This window comes from Manacus candei, unplaced genomic scaffold (genome assembly GCF_025592945.1).
Source record: "Manacus candei isolate 608988 ecotype Guabito, Panama unplaced genomic scaffold, ASM2559294v1 h1tg000049l, whole genome shotgun sequence".
In the NCBI taxonomy this organism is placed as follows: Eukaryota; Metazoa; Chordata; class Aves; order Passeriformes; family Pipridae; genus Manacus; species Manacus candei.
In genome coordinates this window covers 3,163,537-3,189,490 of record NW_026138097.1, presented here as the reverse complement: position 1 = coordinate 3,189,490, position 25,954 = coordinate 3,163,537, and the positions used below count along the sequence as shown (strand labels likewise).

The window sequence follows — 25,954 nt, the reverse complement described above, 5'->3', positions numbered from 1 at the left end:
ACATCCTTCTCAAAAAATGTCTTATGTCATGCTACATTCCCCTGAAGTAGAATCATTTATTTCTTCCAGAGGCCTAAAGTGCTGTGAGCTAACAAGCCCCAATGACTCAGCTGAGATGAAATATGCTCTGCATCATAACTTAGTTTCTTTGCACTATGTGAGAAAGAGATTACACAGAAAGAAACCCACATCACTTTCTAGTGGGCAAAAATAGAAAATTGTAGCTGTTTTCAGTGCTTGACAAAAACCTGAGGATTGTCAACTGAAAAGATCCATTTGCAAATGCAGCACTAACACACCAATACACGTTTCTTTTAAAAGTCACAACTAAAAACATATATAAGGTAACAAAGTTTCAACCACCTGTACTATAGACCTAACTGATAAAATCTATCCACCTATATAATCGAGCTGCAAGAGGCAGTGTGGTAAACACTGCCGCTGTCTTTTCACTGAAGGGCACTGCTGAGTCCCAGTGCCATGCTCAAGTTCTTGCTCACCACTGCCTCCATAGGAAAGGGCCAGGTATATTCTTCTTGTATTAGGTGGTAAACACTTCTAGGGGGTATAGCTTAGCACCACACTTTTCCAGCCACTGGCTGGTAAAAATGGATAAGTATCCCTTTACCTCTTACAGTTGCATTCATAAAACCAAAGCTTGAAAGAGATCTAAGTAGGGAAGACACACGCAAGAGCTGCTGCCATCTCTCACTCCTTTCTTCCTTTAATTACCCAGCAGCAATTCTCAAGCAAAGAGAGTAAGAGCAGTCCTGGCAGATTATCACATCCAAAGGGTAAAGGCCTGTTCCTAAACATGCTTTTTTTCATTACTAGGACAGTAAAAGTTCATGTCTTGTTACGGATTTTTAGATGCTACTATAATACACTGTAACTGTTTCTCCTTTCCTAGAGAAGATGTTTCATAAATTTACTTTTAAACAGGTTGTTTTTTTCAAACAAATTTTGATTAGGTGTGAGTTCTTTAAATATACATTACATATTAAATATGCATACACATTAATATACATATAAAAATAACATAAAACTCAGCATCATTCTCTGTCTCTTCATATGAACAAAACTGTTCCAAAGTAAGAGAAAGGGAGAACAGTAGAAGGCAAATATGCAAATGACTGGAGTTTATTCCAGGGCATTATTCAGAAATGCATGGTCTGTATAAAATGGAGGATAAGCTGAAAATGCATACTAAAAAGTTGTAAATATTAGTCAAAATATTAGTAGATTAGTTGCAATAATGCTAAAGTAAAAACAGAGATGTGTTTGTATAGACACTTTATGACCCAAAGCCCTTTCCCAAGGGAGTGAAACAAACTTGCACATTTTGAGTTAGTTTCATCAATCTGTCCAGTGCAGCAATCTCATGAGTCAAGACTTTCATCACGTGTGTTTACTGTATACATAAGATAATAATTTGCAGCCTACAGCTTGCTGTAGTCCTTTATTTCATACCCACATTCAGTACTCTGCATCTGCAAAAGTAAGTTCTTGCAACACTTCAAAAGAAAAAGTTTTTTGAGTGTGGAGAACAGACCAATGGTGAGGACAAAGCTGAGTAAAAATATTCCATTTGTTCAAAATTGCAAGTGGTACACAAATGAGCAAAACCTGATCATACCTCTCCTTAACTATATTACTATATAGTTACAGGCACAGTTTTGATAGTTGTCGGTTTACAAAAAGATTTTAAAAGAGAAGAAGCATTTTGCAATAGAGGTATGCTAAATTCATCTGCCAAAGCCTAAAGTCAGCTGAAGGTCCAGCACAGACCAATGAGCTAGCTCCTAGGTGGAGCGTAAGTTTGGCAATACACTTCTTGGCAATCTAAACTAACTTACATGCCATGTTCTCCAAGGATCATAAATCAAGCTCATTTTGGATAATGCTGAGTTGTTGGCAAACTGCTACACAACACTTGTCTCGTAGCCTACACCTATCATGCAACCTGGCACTGGAGGAATGTATTCAGCAGAACAGGAAGACATTTAGTAGCAGGAAAACCAACATGCTAAACAATACCTGTCTTGTTGTGAATATACCCATGTATCATTCTATCGTATTTTGTCACGAGCCCTTTGCAAAATACATCACAAAGCATAAGTATCTGGTTGACTAGATTTCCCTCTAACACACAAGTAAGTCAGATCTCTAAAAAGTGGAAAAAAATTAAGCTGGAGAGGAAGATAAAGGAAGATGAGAGAAATAGGACAATTAGAAACACATCATCAGATCCTAAATTCATTTAAACAGTCCTTGCAACTTGACATTAGAAGCATGAGATATATATATGTATATATACCACTGCTGCTCTTCATTTCTTCTTCACACCTACTTATTTAATTTCCTGCTTCTCAGCCACCTGCAGAACACTGCACTGTTCAGATGGCAAAGACTGCAGCTATATCAAAAATATGGCACATATACAAAGCTTTACATAAGCCTTTTCAATTTTTGGATTTTTCTTTTTCTTAGTAAGATATGAATTATCTCTGACCGTTCTTTTCTTTCTGGTTCTGACTAGAACTAGTAGGATGACAGTACATACATTCTCAGAAACACCCCTACAATACATCTACAGTCAAGCCACAATTGGGAAATGTAAGAGAGGAAAACGTCCAGCCTAAATCTGCTTTTTCAAAAGATTCAGAGAGCTAATAGATTCTTTTGGATTATACTGAGGATGTCTACTTTACAAAAACAACCCCTCAAACATCCAAACCTTACAGGTTCCTCATATATCATGGTGACTGTCCCCCTGGCTATTTATAGACATGAACACTGCTGCGGTTTATACATGGGTCTGTACCAAAGGTGGTCCCTGATCACGACAGCTCATGATCCAAAATCCTGGACTGATTCAACCAATCATTTAAGAGACAAATAGATTTTAGAAAATATCATCATGAAAAACAAATGAGTTGTTGCACTTCAATAATATCATACATTTTAGATGATGTCAAAGAGGAATCGTGTGGTTTCTGTGTCTCTGGCATATGTGGGAGCAGCTACTCCCAAACAGTACCGATAGTCAAAAAAGCAATACTAAGAAATCTACAGAACCTTACTAATCAGCATTTTACCTTTATTGCCTTTGCAACATTTTCAAGGCTGAAAATATAAAAATTGCTACAATAAAGAATTAGAGACAGGCGTAAGGTAAATGCTTAGAAGAGTAAGAGACTAACAGCAATAATTTGTAAGTATTGAGTACAAAACTGGCTGCTCACCATGCAGCTCTCCAGAGCCGCAGTCAGGAGTATTCCTTTCAAGATGAAAAAGACAGCACTAACACCAAAAGTAAGATACATACAGATTATGCAGTAAGAAACATTAGATTTTTGGAGAGCCCTCTTGATGGGCAGAAGGGGAACACAGTAGAAACCCTATAAAAACATTCTGCTCATTCCCTGAAGCAAGCAACCTTGTGTTGAACCCACCAGCCTTCAACCAACACAGAACAGTAGATCATTTTGTTACAGGAGTGGGAGAGTGAGACAATGTCAAAAAAGACCAACAGGAACAATGCAGGGTAAAATTAAGATTGTTTTCAGAATAGTAATGAAAGAAAAAAAGAACCATCACAAATATTTACATTGCTTATATAAAGTTTAAAAATAAATTGTGGGATTTGTCCAAGTTCTTGGAAATGACAAATTAAAACCACTGTCACAGCACAGTTGTATGTAGTGTCTCCTTTTCAGGGATGCGTTTTCCCAGAACTGACTACATATGTATTGGTCAAGCAGAGATACAGACAGCAGAAGCTGCCCCAATGCAGTTAGCAGGAACGGAAATACTAGAGGTAGAAGCACCATCTCAATTAGCTTAAACACTCATCCATTCTCCCATGCCAGAAATATTTAGTGGGTTCAGGAAAGGCTTTGAAAATACCTTGTCATGTGAGCAGGGTCTGCTCCGATCTCCAGGCAAGATCCTCACCTCTCACTGAAGGGATAGCTTTTGCCATTGATTTCTATTGCCGAGACTGGGTTGCAGGTTTTGTGTTGTCTCAGCACAGACTGCAGGAAAGGCTCCCAAATCTGGCTGCACTCTAGGGCTCAGCTTCTCAAATTCAACTTATAAATTTTGCTGCTGCAATTTGAGAATGAACAGGGGCAGCTTTCATGGAAACAATCACAGGGGTAACACAAGAAAATGGAAACCACCTCCTCCAGTTGCCTTCCTGCAATCAGGCAGTGGATGGGGTGAATGCTCACTGACATCTCCAATTCACAGGGAGCTTGTGGGTTGCCAATTACAGTTGGAGGGCTCAAGCCTCCCCATCACCATGAATTGCAGAGCTCTTGAATGAGAGCAAACCAGCAGCCTTTCCTGACCAAGCGGCTTCTGTGGGGGGGGGGGTCATGCACCACAAATGACAACTGAACTCACTCACTTTCACCGGGGTAATATTTTCTTATACAAAATTGATACCATATGAATTTGTCAGGCTTTATACTTTACCAGGGCACAAAACAGTCATTTCTCCCAGTAGCGCATAACCGAAAGGGTAATTCAGAACCATTCAGTGATCTGCTTAATGATTTAAAAGTAGTTTATAGCTATTACAGTTGCATGAAACTACCTCTTTTCTCTGAATAAATAAAATTCTTATGAGGAAACAATAACAAGAAGGGGACTTGTGGTGCTGGCCATGGAAGAGAGTCTGTAGAACCCAATGAAAAACAAGACCCTAGACCAAATATCACCATTGGACCAAAAGGCGCATGTCAGAGGTGTGAAAAGCAAGCACATGTGGAATGGATGCATAGACTGTAAGAGTACCAAAGCCCAGGGATTCCTTTGTTCAGGGTCCCTTCCCAGAGACAGACAGCTTGAGCTATTATCATGTTGCTGCATGATAATAAAAAGTTTCAAGCTTTTCAATTTTGGCACCCTTTCTAGCTCACTGAATAAGATCACAACAGCCAAATCTGCGTTCCTAGTGATAGAGCTTAGTATCTTACAAGGAAGGGATTTTAAAGCCTTTCCATTAGACAATTATGCATTTTGACTTTACTAAAACTGCTTTTTCATGGCTAATAGTACATTTCACTTGCTGCTTTCTATATCCTAGCAGGTCAAAAACATGTGAAAGAATATATAAATTTATAAGACACAACCTGTTTCAACTTACATTCTTTTCTTCTCATCAAAGTTATTAATGTCAGTTCCCTTATAGTCAATCCTGTCAAATAAACAGCTGTGTATCTGCTAATAGGATGAAAATTACCAAGTTATAACAAGTTTAATCAGTTGTATTTTTAACTTATTTTGTCATCTATGGAAGTTTTAAGTGATGTAATACGTGTGCCAACAGAAGGAAGTAACAAATTTACTTTACTCTTACATTAGATTCCCTTAGACTTACCACTAACTTTCACATTTCAGCCTAAAATTTAACACCAGACCTAGGTCTTCTCCCAGGTCCATTTCCCCCTCTGTTGGGAGAATTGAGATTATGAGCGAACAATTTCTATTGCACTTCTGTGAGCCTTGCCTTGGCATAATTGGGTGTGGACAGTAAAAAGCAACTAAGCAGCTAACTTGCCTTCAGCCTTGAGGCTAGAACAAAGGAGGCTTTTTGCCAAGGTCAAGGAGGAGTTTTTGGCAGGTGAACAAGTTTTCTCATCTCCTATGGACACCTGTTGTGATCCAATTAGCACCGTACAACAAAGTATGTTTTCCTTATGTATCCAATGCTATGTGAAGAAGAATCACACGTCTGAGTGTCATAAGCAGTATATAAGGTGTCTTTCTTCTAATAAAGCCGACATTTTGCCAATCATACTGATCTATGAGCAGTCTGTCCGTGCCCCTCCATCAACACCCCTCCCCCCCAAACAATATGAAGCTTTGCATGATTCTCTCCCTTTTCATTATGTTTTGTTATAACAGGCAGGCTATCACCCAGTCCTAGCCTTATAGCATTAAGCAATTTCAGATATTATGGAGTAAAATATATTCAAGGCCAATTCATAAATGGAGATTAAAAATAACTAGAACAACAAGATGGAAATAAACCAACTTGTGTAAAAGACATGCAAAAGCCATTCATTATTACGTATTTTTCAGTTTTGCACGGGGAAGATATATGTTCACAAATAATTTCAAGAACGACTTTATTTACAAGAAACTACTTGTGCTACATATGAGAAATCATCAACAACAACACATGCAACTTAGGCAGAAAAAGTGGCAGACTAGAAGATCCTCTGCTGAAATTTTCTTGAAACACTGAAGTTGCTACATTATGTTCTTGGTGGAACTTTCAGAGAAATCTCTCTCCTGCCGTAACACTGAGCTTTTGCTCAAGAATCAATCCGTTAATTAATTATGTTCTATGTAGCCTTTACAACATGCCCTTCTGAAGACTGCTCTTTTAAAGCTGTGTAATTCACATGCAGCAATACCAATGTTAACACTGGATGAAAACAAACAGCACATTACACCGACCCAGTCAGAGGATACCAACAAGATGCAAGTAACCCTCAAAATCAAATTGCACATATTCCTAAAATTTGACTACTTCCCTGCTTTGAGGATGGCTTTCATAAGTATGCTTTTGTCAAAGATGACCATTTTTTCCAAGCAAAAGTAACCACTGAAAGCAATCACAGTGATCACTTTGTAACACAAACATTTGATGGGAGAAAATTGTAAAATCACAACACACTGAAGTGCAGAAGTACAACCTATTTTGCCTCACGTATCTAATCCATAAGGACATCTTGTATAAAGGCAGGAAACAAGCTTAAGGATATGACATCAGGTCAAAGATATTGTGGGCAAGAGGGAAATAATTCGAACTCCCTATTTCAAATCTCCAGAAAACAGCTAGTGTAGGACAGTACATAATACTAAACATTCCCTAAAGTAACTGGGACTCCAGGAGAGGTCACAGAGTTCTGTAAGGGGAATTGACGAATAAAAATATGCAACAAACTGCAAGTCTATAAACAAGGATTTAACTTTTGATCACCAGCACAACCATACCAACTGTAACTACCCCACCGCATATGTAAGGGCTGGTATGTGGGGGTGAAGTAACACGACAGAGTATGCACCTTTCCTCAATTGTTTCTGGACATCAGGAGCTCAAGATTAATTCAGTTCCACATTTGACATTATGTAGTGAGTATCAAGAGAAAGGGAAAAAAGGTATTTTCTGCCAAAAAAGCTCTATGCCTGCAAGTTATTATTCCCACATTTCTTCAAACATATTGACAGGTACTTTTGGTATGAATTAGGGCACTGGATTAGCATCACTTTTGCCACCCAAACCAAACACAGCACCTGTAAGAGTCTCCCAGGAGACTCTGTTCTGATTACAAGAAGGTTATAGATTTGGAACATACTCAGAAGCCACAGTCAGCAAAATTAATTATTTTCTCTTTAGCCTAGAGAGTTTTCTATTGGAAGTTGCTTCCAATGTTTCCTGATGAAATGCCCTGCTCATTCCTTCCTAAGGGTAGCAAAAGGAAACGGTAATAATTTTAGGCGCTTCCCAGTTTGGGTGGGATAAGCCGACTGTGTTCATGTGTGTGTATTCAAGATTACCACACAGACTGATATTCCTCCATGCGCTCTAAATAGGAAAACCACTAAGACAAACAAGCTGTTCTCTATTGCAATTTTCTGCAGCAATACTCAAGCATTAAGCGTATTCCCCTTAAATCTAAATTTGTCCCAAAGAAGTACTAATACACTTTTAAATCAAATTTTTGCCACCATGTGTTTAGTTTCTATCACTCTCTACAAATAATATGTTAGAAAGTTTCAAAAACAGTAGTGTTGCCTTCTCTTCTGCTTCTTTCCACCTGAGAAAACAAACTGTTTGGTTAACCAGCAGGGCCACTGAAAGCAAAAATATTCTTATACACCATTATCTGCCTTTTGAAATTATTTTTCCTAGCACAAAGTACAACACCTCTTTTATCTCTATTTGGACATTCACTTCCCAAAAGTGATATCACTGGGAAATGCAATTACTTCTTTCAGACAAATGGACTGCCTTTCAAAGCTGTGGACTCTGATATTAAAGAATCATTGGAAGGCTTGAGTTGGAAGGAACCTTAAAGACCATCCAATTCTGACCACCCATCCCCCACAGGCAGGTACACCTTACACTAGACCAGGTTGCTTAAAACCCCATCCAACCCGGTCTTGAACATTGCCAGGGATGGGGCATCCACAACTCTGGGCAACCTGTTCCAGTGCCTTACCCCCCTGTGAGTAAAGATCTTCTTCCTAACCTCTAATCTAAACCTATTGTCTTTTAGTTTAAAACAGTTCCCCCTCGCTGTATCACTATCTGCCTGTGTAAAAAGTCACTCCCCTCTTTTTTATAAGCCCCTTCAAGTACTGGAAGGCTGCTGTAAGGTGTCCCCAGAGCCTTCTATTCTCCAGGTTGAACAGCCCCAGCTCTCTCAGCCTGTCTTCATAGGAGAGGTCTTCCAACCCTCTGAGAACCTCCTCCCTAAAAGTTTTGTGCTCTGTCCAGGGTTAAATCTGCCCCTCCTGAGTCTCCAAAAGGTTTTAATCCGCAAATGAAATCTCTTCTTGAGAAACTACAGGATCAGACAGATATACATCAGTGGGCAGACAGCACAGCCAGACATATGTCTGTGACTGAATATATAAGAGCAGCAGTTAAGTGTTATGCTTCATTAAGAGTTTACATGCAGTAAAAGTAATTCTCAGCTCTGTCAAAACTTAAGAAATATGCATTTTTGAGAGAATCTACTTGAAAAATGAATTAGATTTCTTTGCCATTACAGATTATATCACCGGGACAAGTTTATCAAGGGGCTCAAGATTAAAGATTTGCATCCCTTTAGGCTTTAGCAGGGAACACTACAGTTTAAAAAAGGCAGGCAAAGCAGAATGAGCCCCTGTGCTGTAAGTCTATTGACTGAGCCTCATTTAAAATGCTACTAATTTCACTTGGGGAACATAAAATCTCTGCTTGGATTCATAAATGTGATTAACTAGGCACTTTGTCTGATGGTTGCTCCACCACAGCAATAAAATTTCTGCCTGGGCCATGAACAACATATTTGGCCTTTTTTATACAGTCAAAGAGCAACAGTGAACGTCAATGAAATCAGTTATCTTGCTAAAACTTGAAATGGGATGTTTGTGGGGTTTTTTGTTTCATTGTTTTTATAATGGAGAAGCTCTGCATAGAGCAAAAAACACTCAAAGACGCTCTCCAACCAGATGGGTTGGAGTTAGTCACTCACCCAATTACATCATCTAAAAGTGTGAGAAAAGGAAATAAAAATTATTTCTTTAAAAACCTAGGAAGATTGGCAGAGGAGAACTTCTGGACAAAACCTCTACCTCAGCTCACAGCTGAAAACCACCCAGTGGCCTCAGGACGTAAGAGTCTTTGGGCTATCACACACCTCTCTAGCTACACTGCCCAGTAAAGAGCTCCCATACAGTTAATAGCACAATATCTGATATAACTTGCACTATCAGCCCTTAGAGATCTCACAGCACTTAATACTTGCAGCAGGGGTCCCCTCTTGAAAGGAGGTATATTTGGCAGCTTCATTTTGGTCACATTTTGCAGGTTAGTTTTGAACTTGATTATAAGTTCACCCCTGAAAGACAATCTTACTTGTTCTTGGTGAACCTTGCAAAAACCTTGGAAAACCTTGGAAAAGCCAAAGACAACTCCATAGTCATTAACAGTATTTAAATATTGATACAGTTAATGCTCAGCTCAAAGATGTTACTGACTACTAATATCCTTTCTGGTATGACTAAATCCCTGTACTTAAGAGGCAATGAAAAGAATTATGCAGCTAACCATTGTTCTTTCCTTGCCCGTATGAGCTACACAGGAAAAAATGCAGATCTCTTCTCCCTGGCTTATTTTTCAAGGTCAGACATCAGTTCTACTCAGTGCCAGACAGAATGTATCCAAAAGGAGATGGTTGATCACTTTACAGAATAAGGAAGCAAAAAATACTACTTATTTAATTTTATTTGTATTTATGTATTAAAACACATTTATTTTTCTCTGCTGAAGGGTAAGCAGCCTGTGCTACCAGATTACGAGCAGACTTTGTGCAGTTTTGGAAAACAGAACTGTTCTGGAAAGAATGTGTCTTGTAAATAAACCCCTTCCTGTGCTTCATGATTACCCCACCTATCCCACAACCCTTTAAGGTGGCACACATGCTATGACTGCATCTGGCTGGGGCTGACAGTTTCTCCAGCTGGCCCCACAAAAGGGTAGAAAAAAGTCCTGCAAAACAAGAAAAAACAAAAAAGCCCAAAGATATCACCTCTGCTCTTGGCACTGAATCACACTGCAGTCATCATTTCTGATAAAACTACACAGCAGCTTTCATGTTGCAGTGATGACAAACTTCCTGCTACAGGCTGGAAGAGGTCAGCATTCCCTTTCTCTGCCAAGCGGTCCAAACCCTGTGAAATCCTAGATAATCAAGACCAAGTTTTTGTGGTTTGTTGCTGCTGGGAAAGCAGTCTCTGCTTCAAGTGTTACCTGTAACACCACCAGCCAAACTTATACATAGAGGTGTTAATTCACAAGCAGACAACTCTCAGAAGGAAGTGTATCTTGCAAAAATGATCAAGGTGATACCATCTCTACATGAGACATGACTGAGGCCAAATCCTTTGCTACCCAGACTCTAGAAAAAAGCCAGATTACTATGAATTACAAATAAAAGCTTTTAATACATGCATCCCTCTCAGATGAAATCAAACAGCTACAGAGGGATAAACAAACATGACCACAGTGACTAAAATTGGCGAGCATGAGAGATGAAGTTTGTGTGAGATCAGCAACCCAGAGTATCTTCAGTGATGCATGGCAAAGACCAAAAATGTGCTTATAAAAACACAAATTGGCTACAGAACTCAACAATGAACAAAGCACAGCTGTGCAATTTCAGTTGAAAAGGTAGTATTTTATTCCAAATCTGCCTGCACAAACACAGCACGTGCTACTCACCTACATCCTTTGTGAAAAGCCACTCCTCTGTTACTTCTCAGCCCCATCGTTCCCATGAGCTGGATCCATTAAGAGTTAACACAATGAGTACATAAAACCGCTTAAAATAACCACAGAGTCACCAAGATAAAGACCTCTGGATAATATAAATGGTCTGGTTTAATCACGAGCCAGGACTGCTGATGGTGTTTGCAGCTATTACAACATTCACTCTGCACACAGACAGCAGTGTGCGGTAGCAACAGGCAGCCCAGCTAGCTGGTTCACAGTGGGGTAAGAAACCAGACAACGCTTCTTTAATAAATGTAGCAATTCTACAAGGGGCTTTCACCATCATCACCATTATACCTTTGTGATAAAACAAGGAAGATGTTTTGACCCTGCATAAATCTGCCAGCACAATGTGCTTTGCCATCTGTACCAAATTCTCTTGTCCTATCCACGGATAAATCTATCCTAAATATTAGGGGAGCCCACTAAGCAGAAAACAACCAGGGCAGTTAGTGGAAAAGGGAAACAATGTTTCCTCAGAGTTACTGCCTTGATCACAGAACCTCTTAAGCACACAGCACAAGTCTTCTGAACACCATCAAACAAGTGCGGTTCCCAAGAGAAAACTCTGCATTTCAGTTGCATGCCCAGACATTAAGGAGACACATGTAAAGACTCAAAATCCATTTGTTTTCTTAATCTTCTCTGATTCTATGTCCTTCTGCAACTTCCGCTTCTTTTCCTCTTATACCACGTTCCATTTTCTCACGTTTTTGTTTGCCATTCCTTATACCAAAAAAACAAATCCCTTTACCAAAAAAAAAAAAAAAGCTAATCAGATTTAACTTTGCTTCCTTTTACTCCAGCAAAACTGACAGACACCTTTTAGTAGTTTCATCACAATCGAAGGAGGGTAGTGTCAGCACCATCGTCCCGGACAGCTGGAAGAGGAACAGTCAAGCAGTGAAGCACCTCCTGAGCGACAGCAGGGATCAGCCATGCATTGACACAAGAAAGCCTTTTCTCAACTAGCAGCCATTTTCTACTGAATGTATTAAAAAAAATGCAGCTTTTGAAAATGACACCTGAGTGTCTGTGAGTAATGGTACAACTATCTATGTATACTAAAGAATTGAAGTTTCTTAGCTAGAAATTATCAAACAGGTTCCAGTGTTGGTAGGTAAGCAAAACAAAAAAGTGCAAAAGAGTCATAAAACTATATAACTTTTTTACATCTCTATATCCACTACAAAACCAAATGCAACATATTTTGAAGTCTCAAAAGAAAAACATATTTCCTTGTGAACTACCATAATTCTAGCAACTTGAGTTCTAATTTGGTAGCCTGCCTTGTACAAGATCAAGCTCTGAGCTACATGTATCCTACAAATCTTCTGAGATCCACTTAGTCACACAGATATGAGGAAATACAGACTTTAATAGTCAAATTCAGTAGCAGCGATAAGAACAGTAACTCCTGTCCTGAAAGGGAACCACAAATAGGAAATGACTCATGCTCAAAACATCGACACTTATCAATTGCAAAACAATCAAATTAGTATTCCTGTCAGCTTATCTGAAGACTGCAACCCTTTTAGTGTTCAGTTTCACTGAGGTCTCTCAAGATCAAATCTATCAAAAATCACAGAAAGCTTGCAGAAGTCTATTTTTTTCAATGACTTTTCTCAGTCCTTCTGTTTTGTGCCTCCACCATACTGGAACACATTGGTGAGACAATGTCATCAAGCAAGGCCTGGCACAGGCTTGCATTTATCTAACATAATGCACAGAGCTCTGCTAGGTTCCATTTGGACTGGACACCCTGTGTACCTAGAAGGGTTTGTAAAGTTAGCACGTGAAGTCACACACAAGTCCATGATCTATCCTTGATTGCAGGCAGTGCAGAACCAACATCCTTATACCACATAAACCCATTTGTGAGCAGTGACACAAATAAACAATAATAAAGAGAACAGATCACGGATGCAACTGCAAACAAGTCAATTTGCCATGGAAGGGAATTCATCAGGCATACAGTAAATAAAAGGGAAAAGGAAAGCCAAAGTGAAATACTTTGTATATTTTAAGCCCACATCTTTTATCACCCATTCCATCACAAATCTATGCAATCAAGGAGAATGCCGGTTGGAGTTTGTGAAGGGTTTTTTTTATTTTGTTTTTCAGGGGTTTTGTTTTACTAGTTGCTACTTAAGGATAGAAGTGAAAGATCATGACACCATTTCCACTCCTGCAGAGTGTGTAGGGCTCTCTTTGATGCTTCTGATGTCATGTAGTCTTGTGGATCATATCAACTTTCCAATGAAAGCACAGGGATTATCTTTCTTCATTACTTTGCATTCTCTCTCACAAGAACAAACATTTCCTGCTATTCTTTCAACAGTGAAAAATAGCTGCTTGTATCACATGGAAAGCCAGTAGCCTTGTTTGTTAAACAGTTGTTTTGCTTTAAGTTGTTGGTATTTTTAAACACGTTTAAATGTTTCTCTTTCCTATAAAAATCCAATTTCCCAGGAATTTTCCAGAAAAATAGTTTTTATCTTTGCATTCCCATAATCAGTTAAAAATGTTACAATTATTTAAAGAGTTTCTTGGGCATATGTAGCTTTCTAATGAATTCTGTGTAGTATCCAAAAACTACAAGAAGAGCTAGCGTGAAAGAAGTCATTATTGGGTTATAGGATTAAGATAGGAAGGCATATGGCTCCTTTTCATACAAACTCAATACACTGAAGTCTAACCAGATGTGCTCATTGGAGAAAGACCAGAATCAGTAAACTCAGAGACATACTTTCTAAGTAATGGTCATCTCTTAGGTCTACATTTTCTTCAACAAGCTTTTCCACAGCAGAAAGCAAAGGCTGTTCAGAAACAAAAAGCCATGGAAGACACCTAATCTCTTCCCTGAGATCCACAAAACAGGACAGCATTTCCTCCTTGGTCCCTTTATTTATTTTATTTTCTCTCAACAGCCATGCACAAAATGTTGATAAAGTCGAAGGATTAATTTTATCTCCTGTTCTCACAGTTTTTAGGTACAAAGAGGCTTCCTGGAAAACTTTATGCATTTAGGAAATCTGGGCATGCTGTATTCTCAAAACAAGACAGTGTCAAGTGATATCCATCTGATTTAAGTCACACTCATCTACGGGTATAAGCCCTTCAGTAAGGAGGGTATGTAATGAATGGTGATACAGATTAGTATTTGTAAGACATACGTCGTTTAAAAGATAAATGTCCTTCCTACATAATTTTAAAGTCCATTCTATAGATTTTTAGTATGGAAGAAAACTGTTGTGCTTACTTTGAAAACAAAATGTCACCTGGGTGACAGTTATTTAACAACAGCTGCCCAGTGAAGATAACTAACCTAGCAAGCCCTAGATGAAGAGTTTGTCACAGGAAAAACAGAACCTTTCTTTGTCTCAGCAGGTCTAGAAAGCACCTTCTGTATCCCTAGGACCATGACACAGCTGAAATTAAATTATCCCACTGCTGCTTTCAAGCCCAGATGAAATTCACAGGGCTCTACAAATCCAAGAGCCCAATTACTTCATTGCACACCCCATGTTATTCTGTCGTTCCTATGCACAGTGTGTCAGTAACTTCTTGTGCAGTCAGACCTTACACAAAACTAAACACTAAACCTGCTGCTCCTACCAAAACAAGACATTACCTCCTTGGGTATGACATATGTAAGAACAGAGCAAGGCAAAAGAAGAAAGAAACCCCCTCTGCCTGATCAAACATAAATAAAATACATTTTCCTGGCACGAGGTCTTGAAGGCCTGATACTACTCAGACTGACAAATGATGCCAAGCAAGAAGTTCTGAGCTTCCACCCAAAAAGTTTCATCCATCTGTCAGGAAACGAAACATCTGAGGCCAAGCAGCACCACTTGTAGTAAGGCCAACACAAGGACAGGAATGAACTCACCTTGACATATGCCAGGTAATGCTCGCACTTTTCCTGCATATATGACAGTTGTAACTTCTCTGTGATCTGCCCTGCTGTCTCTCCAGAAGTCACAAAGTAAACTCTGGGTTGATGGCTCTTTTCCTTCTTTGCCACATCAGCAGTCAAGTTATAATTCAAACCTGTTTTAAAAAGGAAGAAGAAAACAAAGGATGTCAGTGAACAATAGTTATTTTCTAGCCACCTATCAATAGACCCTGTTGCCTCCTAGTGTGCTTGAAGAAAGGTCAACCCCTGCAAGCCCTCAATCAATCACTAAGTTTCCCGTGGCTACATAAAACCAAATCCAATTACTAATGTACTCCCACATTTTGTGTTGCTATTATTCTCAGCCCATCCTTCCTGCAGGAAATGGTAAGAATCCATCTAGATATGCACATTTAACACAAAAAAAGAAAACCCAAAACACCCAAACCAAAAAAACCACAAAAAAACCCAGAAGATGCTTAAACTATGTTGCTAACAGAAAAAGCAAAACCACACAAACAACAGCAGCAGCTTCAAGTTTGTTTTTCTTCTAAAACAACACAAACTATGCAAATGTAAACTATGATGTGGCATTTCCTGACAATTGTATTCTATGATTTGCAGTCACAGCATTTATACCTTAACTAGAGCTCGATGCCTAGCACTCAGCAGTGCCCTCTTAGATGTTACACATCCCTGGCAGTTTATAGAAGACCTATCCCAAGACTTACGAGTTGTCTCTTTGTAAATCTTGTTTCCAACACAATCAGTTGCTATGTCACTGGATGTGTCTGTGTCCAGAAGAAAACTTATTTGCTACTTGAAGTACTGTGCTGATTTTGGCTGAGATAGAGTTAATTTTCTTCACCATAGCTAGTAAGGGGCTATGCTTTAGATCTGTGCCGAAAACAGTGTTGATAACACACGGATGTTTTAGTTACTGCTGAACAGTGCTTTGCACAGTGTCAAGGCCTTTTCTGCTTCTTACATTGCTTCACCAGTGAGTAGGCTTAGGGGATCACAAGAAGTTGGGAGGGGACACAGCTGGGACATACCAAAGGGATATTCCATACCATATGACATCATGTTCAATATACAGAGTAGGGGAAAGAAGGACAAAGGTGAGGACCTTTGGAGTGACCATGTTTGTCTTCCTAAGTAACCATTATGCTTTCCTGGAGATTGCTGTACCCCTGACTGCTCATGGGAAGATGTCAATGAATTCCCTTTTTTTCTTTGTTTGTGTGCACTGGCTTTTGCTCTACCTATTGCAGAATCACAGACTATGCTGAGCTGGAAGGAAACCACAAGGATCCAGCTCTTAGCCTTGCACAGGATCACCCCCAAGAGTCACACCATGTGCCTGAGAGCATTGTCCAAATGCTTCTTGAACTCTGTCAGGCTTGGTGCTGTGACCATTTCCCTGAGTAGCCTGTTCCAGTGCCCAATCACCCTCTGGGTAAAGAACCTTCTTCTAATATCCAACCTAAACCTCTCCTGACACAACTGCATGCCAGTCTCTCGGGTCCTGTCACTGGTCACCACTGAGAAGAGATCAGAGCCTGTTCCTCTTCCTCCCCTCATGAGGAAGTTGTAGACTGTTAAAGACTGTTGTAGATGATTACTTTGTCTTCATCTCAACCCACGAACTTTCTCACTTTTAGCCTTCTTGGCACAAAAGTCTCTGTGAACACTTATAAACTCACACAATTCAAATTCGCTTCACTTCATTTGCAGTGTGTTGCATTCTGACTAAAAGCTTAGGGCATAGCAACCAGACAAACCTTAAGTGGTATGAAAAGCCATAACTGGGGAATCAGCCTAACTACCATCACAGGGCTTCACCTGAACATTTTTTTGTTTGCTTTTGGTAGAATAACTTGCTTAGAAAGATAATGTCTTGAAAATATTTCAAACTCACAAGCTCATGACCAAAAACTCTCACTAAAGTGGTGTTTACGCAGTCCTACTAAAAAGCATCACCTTATCAGAAAGACAGGGTTTAGCTTGCTTAAAATCCCAAACTTTTTTTCTTTTCTTGAGGTGTCCCACACCCATCCCCAACTGTCTCCCTTTTTATTTCAAGATCTCATATGCATATACATGCAAGCAATGCCAAGATCTGCACCAATATCACAAAATTAAAGACAAGAAAACATGTTAGCAAACCCAGGCTTTGCTACACAGAGGCAAAAAGCCCTCTGGACAGATGCAGCCCTCTTCAAAGGAGGAGGGTAAAAGGAAGAAAGGACTGCAGAGCTTGCAGGGGTGCCTAGGGAGGCTTGTAAAGTCTCCAGTGATAGCGTTACGTATTAGCGACATTGAACAATTCCTCACTGCAGGCATGGAAAGGGATCCCAATGTGAGGCCTGCACCAGGCCTCTGATTAAAGATCCCAGGCACTATCCAATCAGTACGGTTCCCTGCCTCCCCTTTATTATCACAACTTGTTTCTATGTTGTATTCAATGAAGTCATATCAGTGGAAAAACTGAAATATCATGAATACTTTTTTTCGCCCTCCCCAGCTTTGTTGCTTCCAAAAAGCAAACCCAAGTGAGGAGATAACTGGCCAAACTTATCACTGCTGGTGGTTTAAGTTCCTCCTGCTCACTCCAGTAGAAGAACAGGAGGCAAGTTTTTCGCAGCAAATTAACTCTCCCAGGTACTGCCTTCAAACATTTGTCCAGCAGCTTTAAGCAAGTTTTCTCACTTTTTTTCTGGGGATCTACCCACCCAACTTCATACAATCAAAATAAAACTCTGGCATGGGTTTGATGACCTCAGAAGGGCTCAATTCTTCTAATGACTATTCCTTTTCCATAACTAAAGTTAAACGGCTAAAAGCTTCGATAACAGCTCCCTCTGAGAAATTTTTGGTCATACCTGCAAGAGTACCCTACCCCCACCCAGCAGACCAGGTGAATTACTCCAGCCAGTATGAGATGCACCAAGTAAATGGCAGTAGGCATTTTACAGTGGATTTTCATCCTAAATGGCATATATGTACTCACAATGCAAGAGTCATCCTTGATGGCTGATGGCAGCCCTGAAGCAGAAAGGAGTTAGAAGAAATTAAGATCAGGCCATGGTATCCCCCAAGCTAAAACGGAAATCACAGCTGACTGCACTAATGGAGGAGTTACACACTCTAAGCCACTCAGCACATCCCATCCTCACCCACTCAGATAATGACACACCACACAAACAGTAGGAGGCAAAATGCTCAGCAGGAACAAGCACATCTGTAAGTGCTTGTTAAACTACTAGCTATAGTACCAATTTGTGGGGGGCAGCATACGAAAAAATGAAGAAATGACTAAATAATAACAAAAAGCCATCAGAAGAGGAATGTGTTTCTTTGGTGCCTCTGCCAGTAATTTCAAGGAGAAAATAATTCATGAACTTAGCTTGCAAAGAAAACTCTTCAGTATTAAAAAAAATACCCTAGAAAATGAGAATATATATAGGATATTCCCTCCATCCTCTTCCAAAATGATTTTTTTCCCCATTACTTCAAACCTTGTTTCAAATCCTCTCTCATAGTGTTGTCCCTGGCTCTAAGTTGGGAGCCATCCTCGCTGCTCCATACACTGAACACATTCCTGCAGCATGCCTGTTTCTGAGGCACTCTGAAGGTAACATTGACTTGCCTGCATCTGAATAGACTGGAAAAATAAGAGGCAGACAGAATAAAACTCCTGCACCAAACTACAGCTGCACACAGGTAAGAAGAGGAGAGTCCACTTCCAAAAAGTTTCGGATTAGGCATTTTACTTCAGTCCTAGAAACATGTTCAAATAGAGCGAAACTGTCAAACAATCCCACACTAAATTTTGCACCAGTCTTTCAGGCAACAGTATTAGGGATGTGAGGACTACCCTAGCAACGGATCAACACACAAGCGATGCACATCTAAAATGAAAAGTATATGAGAAAGTTTGAAGCAATTTCTAACGTATCTGCCTAACTCTAGTCAAATGACCAAAACCCTTCATTTTCATAGCCATTAAAATTCACCTGTTTCTCATATTGGCAGTATTATTATTGTTGTTATTATTGTAGAGGAAATTATCCAGACTGTGGGCCAAGTTTACTTCCATTTTCCTTCAGGGACGAATGCAAAAGCAGCCCCTGATGCACAGAGATGCAGCAGTCTCTTTTCTTGTCCTGGTCACCCAGAAGTGTATGGTTTGAAGAGGCTGAAAGCTTCTCATTCAAGCTAGGAAAGGCCTGTCTCTAATCCCAGCCTTTCCTGGCAATACAGAGACCTCACAGGAGACGAAGCAATGGTCCTTTAAGTGAAAGAGGAACAGCCTGAGTGAGATTCTGAGGTGACAGAGTGACAACTTAAAATACTGTATTTCTCATACCTCCAAGACATACTGGAGGTGGTCTCTGTCAGTGGACATACAACTAGACGCTCAGCTCTCCAGCAAGCACTGAGGCAATGGCTCTTTGTCCAGACAAAAACATTTCAGCAATAAACTCATACTTCTGAAGACCATAGTCTGAAAGAAACAACTTCATGGAAATTGTACTGTCAGTGGCAGTATCAAGCAGTGTCCATAAACACAGAACCCCAGACAGCTGTTTCATGACCAGTACTATTGCAACTCCCACTAGAAAAAGAAGAAGCAAAAGAAAGATGGGGAATGTTTATATGCAAGCGTGAGGTAGTGCTAGATGAAGATGACTTTCCTTCACATGACAGTTAACAAAATAGCCACACATTCAAATCAGCATTGAAGGCACACATTTGCCACAGAAGAATGCTGCCTGCATGTTCAGCTTGACCTTCTAAACATTATGCAGTAGATGACCAATTTCAGCTGCCCAAAAGCAAGACAAATGCTGAGCTTTTCACCAGTAAGCAGTAATCTCGAGTATCCACGTTGACAAGCCCTAGGGGAGTGACTTTCCAGACAAGCACCGCATTCTCACCATCTGACTTTACAGACTGCCCCCAGACACCCAAAGATGAAATAATCCCAATCCCAACACTTTTAGCCCCAAAATTCTGGCACAGCATTTTAACACTTCCATGTGCCTTTCAGAGTCTGAACTGGACAACGATGCATTAACAGGGATATTCTAGGGGTTTTTTCCCCCCACATTTAACCACACGGGAGAGGAACCATTACAATATTTCCATTATTTGTTCCACCCTTTGTTAATTGATATTCTTCAACTGCAACATAATTAAAATGGCCTGACTGTTAGATTACTAACCAAAAGCTCATTTGAGATATTTTATCCAAATCATACCCTGAAGAGATTTTATACAGTCAGATAGTTCTGGCTGCAATGTTTTCAAGACAAATCACTTTGTTACAAGCACTGTATGAAAGGACAATGGTTGGAGGTTTTATAATAATCTACTTAATAGTAAAAAAATTTCTTGTAATGAGATGGATGTTACTCGCCAAAGAGGATGCTTATGTGCTTTCACCACAATAAATCATCAGAAGTACAGTTTGTAAGACAACACAGAGAAATTTAACCAACTCTTACAAGACATGATGAACAGGAAGATAGATCTTTTGTAAATGAGGGAAACAGATACTTAGATTGGAAAAAAAGGAAGTTCACTTCTTAGCCACAGGTCCAGAGATACGAAATTAAAGCAAAGGAAACATTTGAAACAGTACTTCAAGAACACAAGAACAGCTAGATATTCAGAAAATCTACCTGGTGATTTTCAGAGAGGAATTAACAATCCCTCAGAAATGTGTTTTCTTAATTGACAGAGTATCAGGCAGTACAAAAAATACTTTATCAAAGCATGTATTTATCTGCTTAGTGTCATCTAAGAGAAGGAAAAAGTGCAAAAATAGAAATTCAAGTCTCAGTTGCATCAGTATATTAGAATACACAGGAACCCTAAATTTGGTAATTCCACTGTTTTGAGCTGTTCAAGTGAGAGTTACAAGCTGCTTGTAGTTCTCACCCCATGTAAATGGCAGAAGTAGCAAGAAGCCTTTTCTTTCTCTGACTTACTTAAAACCAAAATACTGCAGCAAGCTCTGCATACTGGGTTGCACAGATGCAACTTACCCTTCTCGACTACCTGCTCAAAAAGGCAGGGCATAGAGCAGGAGGAGGCACTGATTCCCCCAGCTCACTATCAAGATAGAGCATGCCGTGAGGCTGAGACATCTTCCCTGAACAGCACAGTGCAAGTCCTCTGCCATTCCTAAAGCATGACAAAGGTAAAACATCATGAACTAAATTAACTCAGGTCTTAAAATATTTAGAAATGCTGTATCTGTCCCATACGACTTCACACAATATCTAAGACTTGTAAACACTGGGATGTAAAAATCATAAGTAGTATTTTAATAGAGCAAAGACATAAAGGTTTGCACAATTACACGTTACACAATTCCATTCACCTCAGAAACTCCACGTGTTTAACAGAGATTAACTAAGACTGGGCTATTTACAGTCACTTTACAGACAGGTAAACTGATGCACAGAAAAGGATTTTCTCATATCTGTTTCAAGAGCTCCTGGTAGACTTTCAAAAACTATTAATCTAGAGCAAATCACCTTTCATATGCTTTCTGATAACGCTGATGGAGGATACGTATTCAGAAATGTATTATCTATCAAGAAGTAAACAGGGAATACAAACTTTGAAGGCTGTGTTCTCTATCCTTGTAGCAAGCCTAAGGACACACTTCCCTCCTTTCACTGAGGAAGAAACTGCCTCGGTATTACATCAGCCTCATCAGAAGGTAAAAACGTGCCCAATGAAGTTCTCGAGCCTCCAACTTTCTGGAATTGTATACTCCACATTCACATTGAAACTACTTATTTCCCATAAAAGGTCTGTTACTGACTACAAAGAGAGCCCTTTACTCCAGGTCAACCTGTTACTGCCCAGGGCTGGCACAGGTACCTTACCTATTTCTCCAGGAACATGCTTGCCGCTGAAGCGAAAGCATGCTGTGACATTGAGGCAGTTCACTGGCTGCAAGCCATCATGGCACTGAGGAGCTGTGATATTGATAGAGACGGGCAGGAAAATGGAGATGTCCACGGTAATGACAGGCCTGGATCTGGAGATCAACAGAAAAGTAGAATTGAGTGAGGAGACGGAAGTTCTAAGCCAAAGGAAAAGAAAGTAAATTTGGTAAACTACACAATTTCAAGCAGACAGGAAAAAAAAGAGAGTACCTTTGAGCTGTAAAATAAACTAGCACTTGACCTAGCTGGCAAGGACTACTAGCATTTAAATTAAAACAGTAATATCTGCTTGAAGTTCAGTGCTCGGATACAGACTGCAGGCAGGCAGCTAGGGAAACCAGTAATGTGTAATAATAATAATCAACATCATCTCCAGCAAAAGTTGCTGGAGGATAATAAAATTAGTAGAATAGCAAACAAGAACAACAAGTTCATGCAAATGAGACTGGTTGCTAACCATCTTGGATGGTCAGGGACAGGTAGGAAGAGACCACAGGTTTCCACAGAATGGTCTACAGTCAAATTTATGACCTCAAAGTCAAGGAGGGAGCACAGGGGTAGGAGACGGATTCATATATCATTTTTCTGACAGTATAAGAGGGACAACAAACACTACATTCGTGTTTTCTGGAGGAGAGACATTTGACTAATTCCCTCCTGGCAAGGATTGAATACTCTTCACGCTGCTGAACTGTGTTTCAGGAGTTACCCAGTGCACTGTGAACAAAAGCTTTCTACCCTTGCAACTCCAGCACCAGGTTATTGCTACCACTAGTCCTGGCTGAGGGACGACACAGCAAGAATTACAGAGCAAGCTGAGTCCCTTAAGGCCCAGGTGTGTCTTGTTAAGGAAACTTCCCTGTCTGACCATTCAGGAGGCACTCACACAGTCACAATCACACCACTAGAGACTTTAACTGGTGGGACCAAAGCCCTTTTGCAGTGGCTCCAGAGAGCTGACAGGTGCCCCACTTGATTCCCTACACACACCACTCTCACATAGTCAGACCAGGTTTCCCATAGTTCCATAAAGCCATTTATTCACAGCAAAGTAACACAGAAACAGCTCAAGGGGGTGCCTCTGAGGAGGGATCCAGAACAAAGGACCCCCTGGGCTTTTTTACCCTCACACTCCAAGCAAGTCTTCACTCTTCCTTGCTCTTCCTCCTGAGTCCTTGGCTCCTGCTGTGTCTCCCAGTGTCTGGTCACCTGGCTGTGCCACAGGTCCCCATGGCTTTTCTTATGCAAAAAGTCAACGGTTCACAGCCTCCTGCTTCAGGCTCCCACCATCCAAAGCTCAATTTGCAGCTCACACTGCAGCTGCACCTGAGATACCTATACTGAATGTATTCCTCAACAGTTTCCTCTTTCACACAACACAGAAGATCCAGCAGCCCAGAAAACCAGACTCTTCTGAATCATCTCCAGCCCAGGACTTCAGCCCAAAAATTCAGTGTTATTCTTCTTGGTTTCAATTCTGTACATGATCAACATGAACATGTTCTTCCAAAACCAACTACAATAGTGAAAAAAATGTGCAGCAACCAGCAGATTCAGTTCCAGAGTAGTCTCAACAGCCATGCAAGGCCAGAGCTTGTAAACTACTTCAGGACGATCACTCCACAAGCCACTTAATTGAGAGGTAGGGGAGAGGAAGGAGAAGAGAGCAGGAACTGTGGTTACACCTAATTTATACCAACTGGAACAAGATTCACATAATCTCTAAGACAGCTGCTCAGACTCTTTTACCACAGCCTGAAACAACAGTGCAAGTTCACATTTTGAGGTGGAGGATGAAGATAAATGCTACCCCTAGAAATATATGCGGTAGGGGGGAAGGAGGAAAAAGAATGAGCAATCATTTCACACCTTCGAAGAAACACTCTTTCTGAATGCTTAAGGAGACATAAAAGAGTAAGTGCTATAGTTGATCTAGAAAAATATTTCTCCAGCTATGATACACTGTGTGATTTTTCCTTAGTGTCATCTCACTTGGTTATTCACTGGGGAAAAAAACCCAGTGCATCTGTCAAAGGACCATACACGTGAGCAATACAATGCTGACGATCTGCCTCAAGTCACCAAAGGCTTCCACCAAAGCCTTTAAATATCATTTGGCAAAAGATTTGTTGGTTTTGGCTAAGGGACTTCACAAAAGTGGGAGGGGTAAGAGGAGAAGGAGAAGAAAAAGCTGATTTCTTTATCCTAATCTGAATCTTAACAGCAAGTGGGACACACTTGAAACTGGCAGTAGCAACACTTAATCAGGCTGCCCACAAAGTCAGTCAGCAATACACTAATTTCCTCGGAAATGCACAAGTATGACTGAAAACACGGACAGATGTCATCATGCTGTTGTGATGCATGTGGTTTTAAACATCACAGTATGCCTTTCAGTTTGTCTTCCCCCCTCTGCAAGTAACATCAATGCAGGAGAAAAACGCAGTTTTCTTTTCAGCACCTTCAGAGATATGGGGCTGCAAATTCCCACCTGAGGCATGGCACACTTTTTCACAGAAGCAGTAATTAGCTTCCTATATGTGCATGATGAAGGAACAGAAAACTCTTCAGAAGACTTGCCCACCTGCCATGCTGATCATCAAGGGTATTTCTTCCCCCTCCTTTCCTTTTTTTCTTTTTCTTTTGTGTAACTGATTCCAAGGGAAACAGAGCCAAGTTTTTCCTGCCTTGAACAGGAAGGAAGCTGGCACATCTGTTCTGCAGTTCCAGCATTTGTCTTACCAGTGTCACCACATCCCTGTATCTTCCATTAAGATGCCAGAGTTCCTAGTAATGATTTCTATTCCTAATGACATCTAAGTATTGAAAGGATTTTTTTTATTAAATATTAACAAGTGTAACAACAGACCTACTGGCAAAAAAACCTGCATAATTTGGTAAACCAAGCTGTCCCACCTCTTTCTATCAGATGGAACAAGCAATTGCACTTAACTCATAAACTTGAAACAGCAGTCCAACTCCTGTGTGCATTGAAAATGTATCTGTATTTCATTTCCCTGAAGACTCTTATTTCATTCTGCATCCCATTATAACTTGCAAAATTACATCCTGGCATCATACACAGCTCATTTTTTGCTCAACTGCATTCCCTTAAATCACAATTTATCTACTTTATATAAACATAAGAATAATGAAGAAGCCTCCTCACAAGTTGGGAGCAACCTTTCTAAAGAGGCACTGAGATGCAACATATCTCCTTCTGGCTCCAACCCTTTTTCTTCATAGCCCCGGGTGTCCTATGTATTGTCACCCCTGACTCTGCTGTTTAAATTAGACTGTGCATTCTTTGACATCATTCATGTCTAAGGTTTTGCTTAAACAGTAACCTAGTTTGCTTCTTCTGGCCACAACAAACTAGGGAGGAAACTCGAGTGGTTAATCGGTTGGGCTTAAGACCACATAAGACATAAACAGAAAGCAAAGAAAAAGAAGACAACGATGAGTGAAAAATACAGTCATCTCACCTCAGAAGTACCACATTGTCTGACAAGAAGGCTCCAACAGTCATATCTGAAATTTTTGTAACATTGAGACAGTTATAAAGGAGGCACAGAATTCAGTTCTTTCAAATCAGTTGCCAGACTACAGAGCATGTTTTTCTGATTTAGCCAGTTTGCCCCTTCGAATACCATTATGTCATATGTATTATAACTGGAGGATTAGGTCTGTGATGTTACTTCACCTCTGCTTCGTTGTTTGATTTTTATTAACATTACTATATTATTGTCTACTTTTTGGGTTATTTTAAGACTGCCATCCTGACTGAGCAGTTTCAAGAAACTTACAACCTTGGTTAGATACTGAATCTTCAATTGCTGTAACTGCCAAAATACCTGAATTAAGTAATCGCCTAGAATTTTTATCAGGAGCTTGTAGTTGCATAAGAGAAAGGGAAAAAGCAGCTCAGCTTCATTGACCATCTGCAATGGCAGGGACCAGCAACCTGGAAACAACCTAGCTCTGCTATTTTCTAGGCCTACTGCTGTATTTTCCCCATGC

At 40.1% G+C, this 25,954-nt stretch overlaps 1 protein-coding gene across 3 annotated transcripts in view; it reads right to left on the bottom strand.

Moving 5' to 3' along the window:
* Nucleotides 1-25,954, bottom strand: part of ITGA9 (integrin subunit alpha 9) — a 223,113-nt gene that overhangs the window by 158,556 nt on the left and 38,603 nt on the right. For all 3 annotated transcript variants that reach the window (XM_051798702.1, XM_051798703.1, XM_051798704.1), the window contains 3 exons: nt 25,420-25,465; nt 21,872-22,026; nt 14,958-15,118 (listed from right to left, as the gene is read on the bottom strand). In XM_051798702.1, coding sequence (XP_051654662.1) covers nt 14,958-15,118; nt 21,872-22,026; nt 25,420-25,465 — 362 coding nt within the window. The remainder of the gene's footprint in view (nt 1-14,957; nt 15,119-21,871; nt 22,027-25,419; nt 25,466-25,954) is intronic.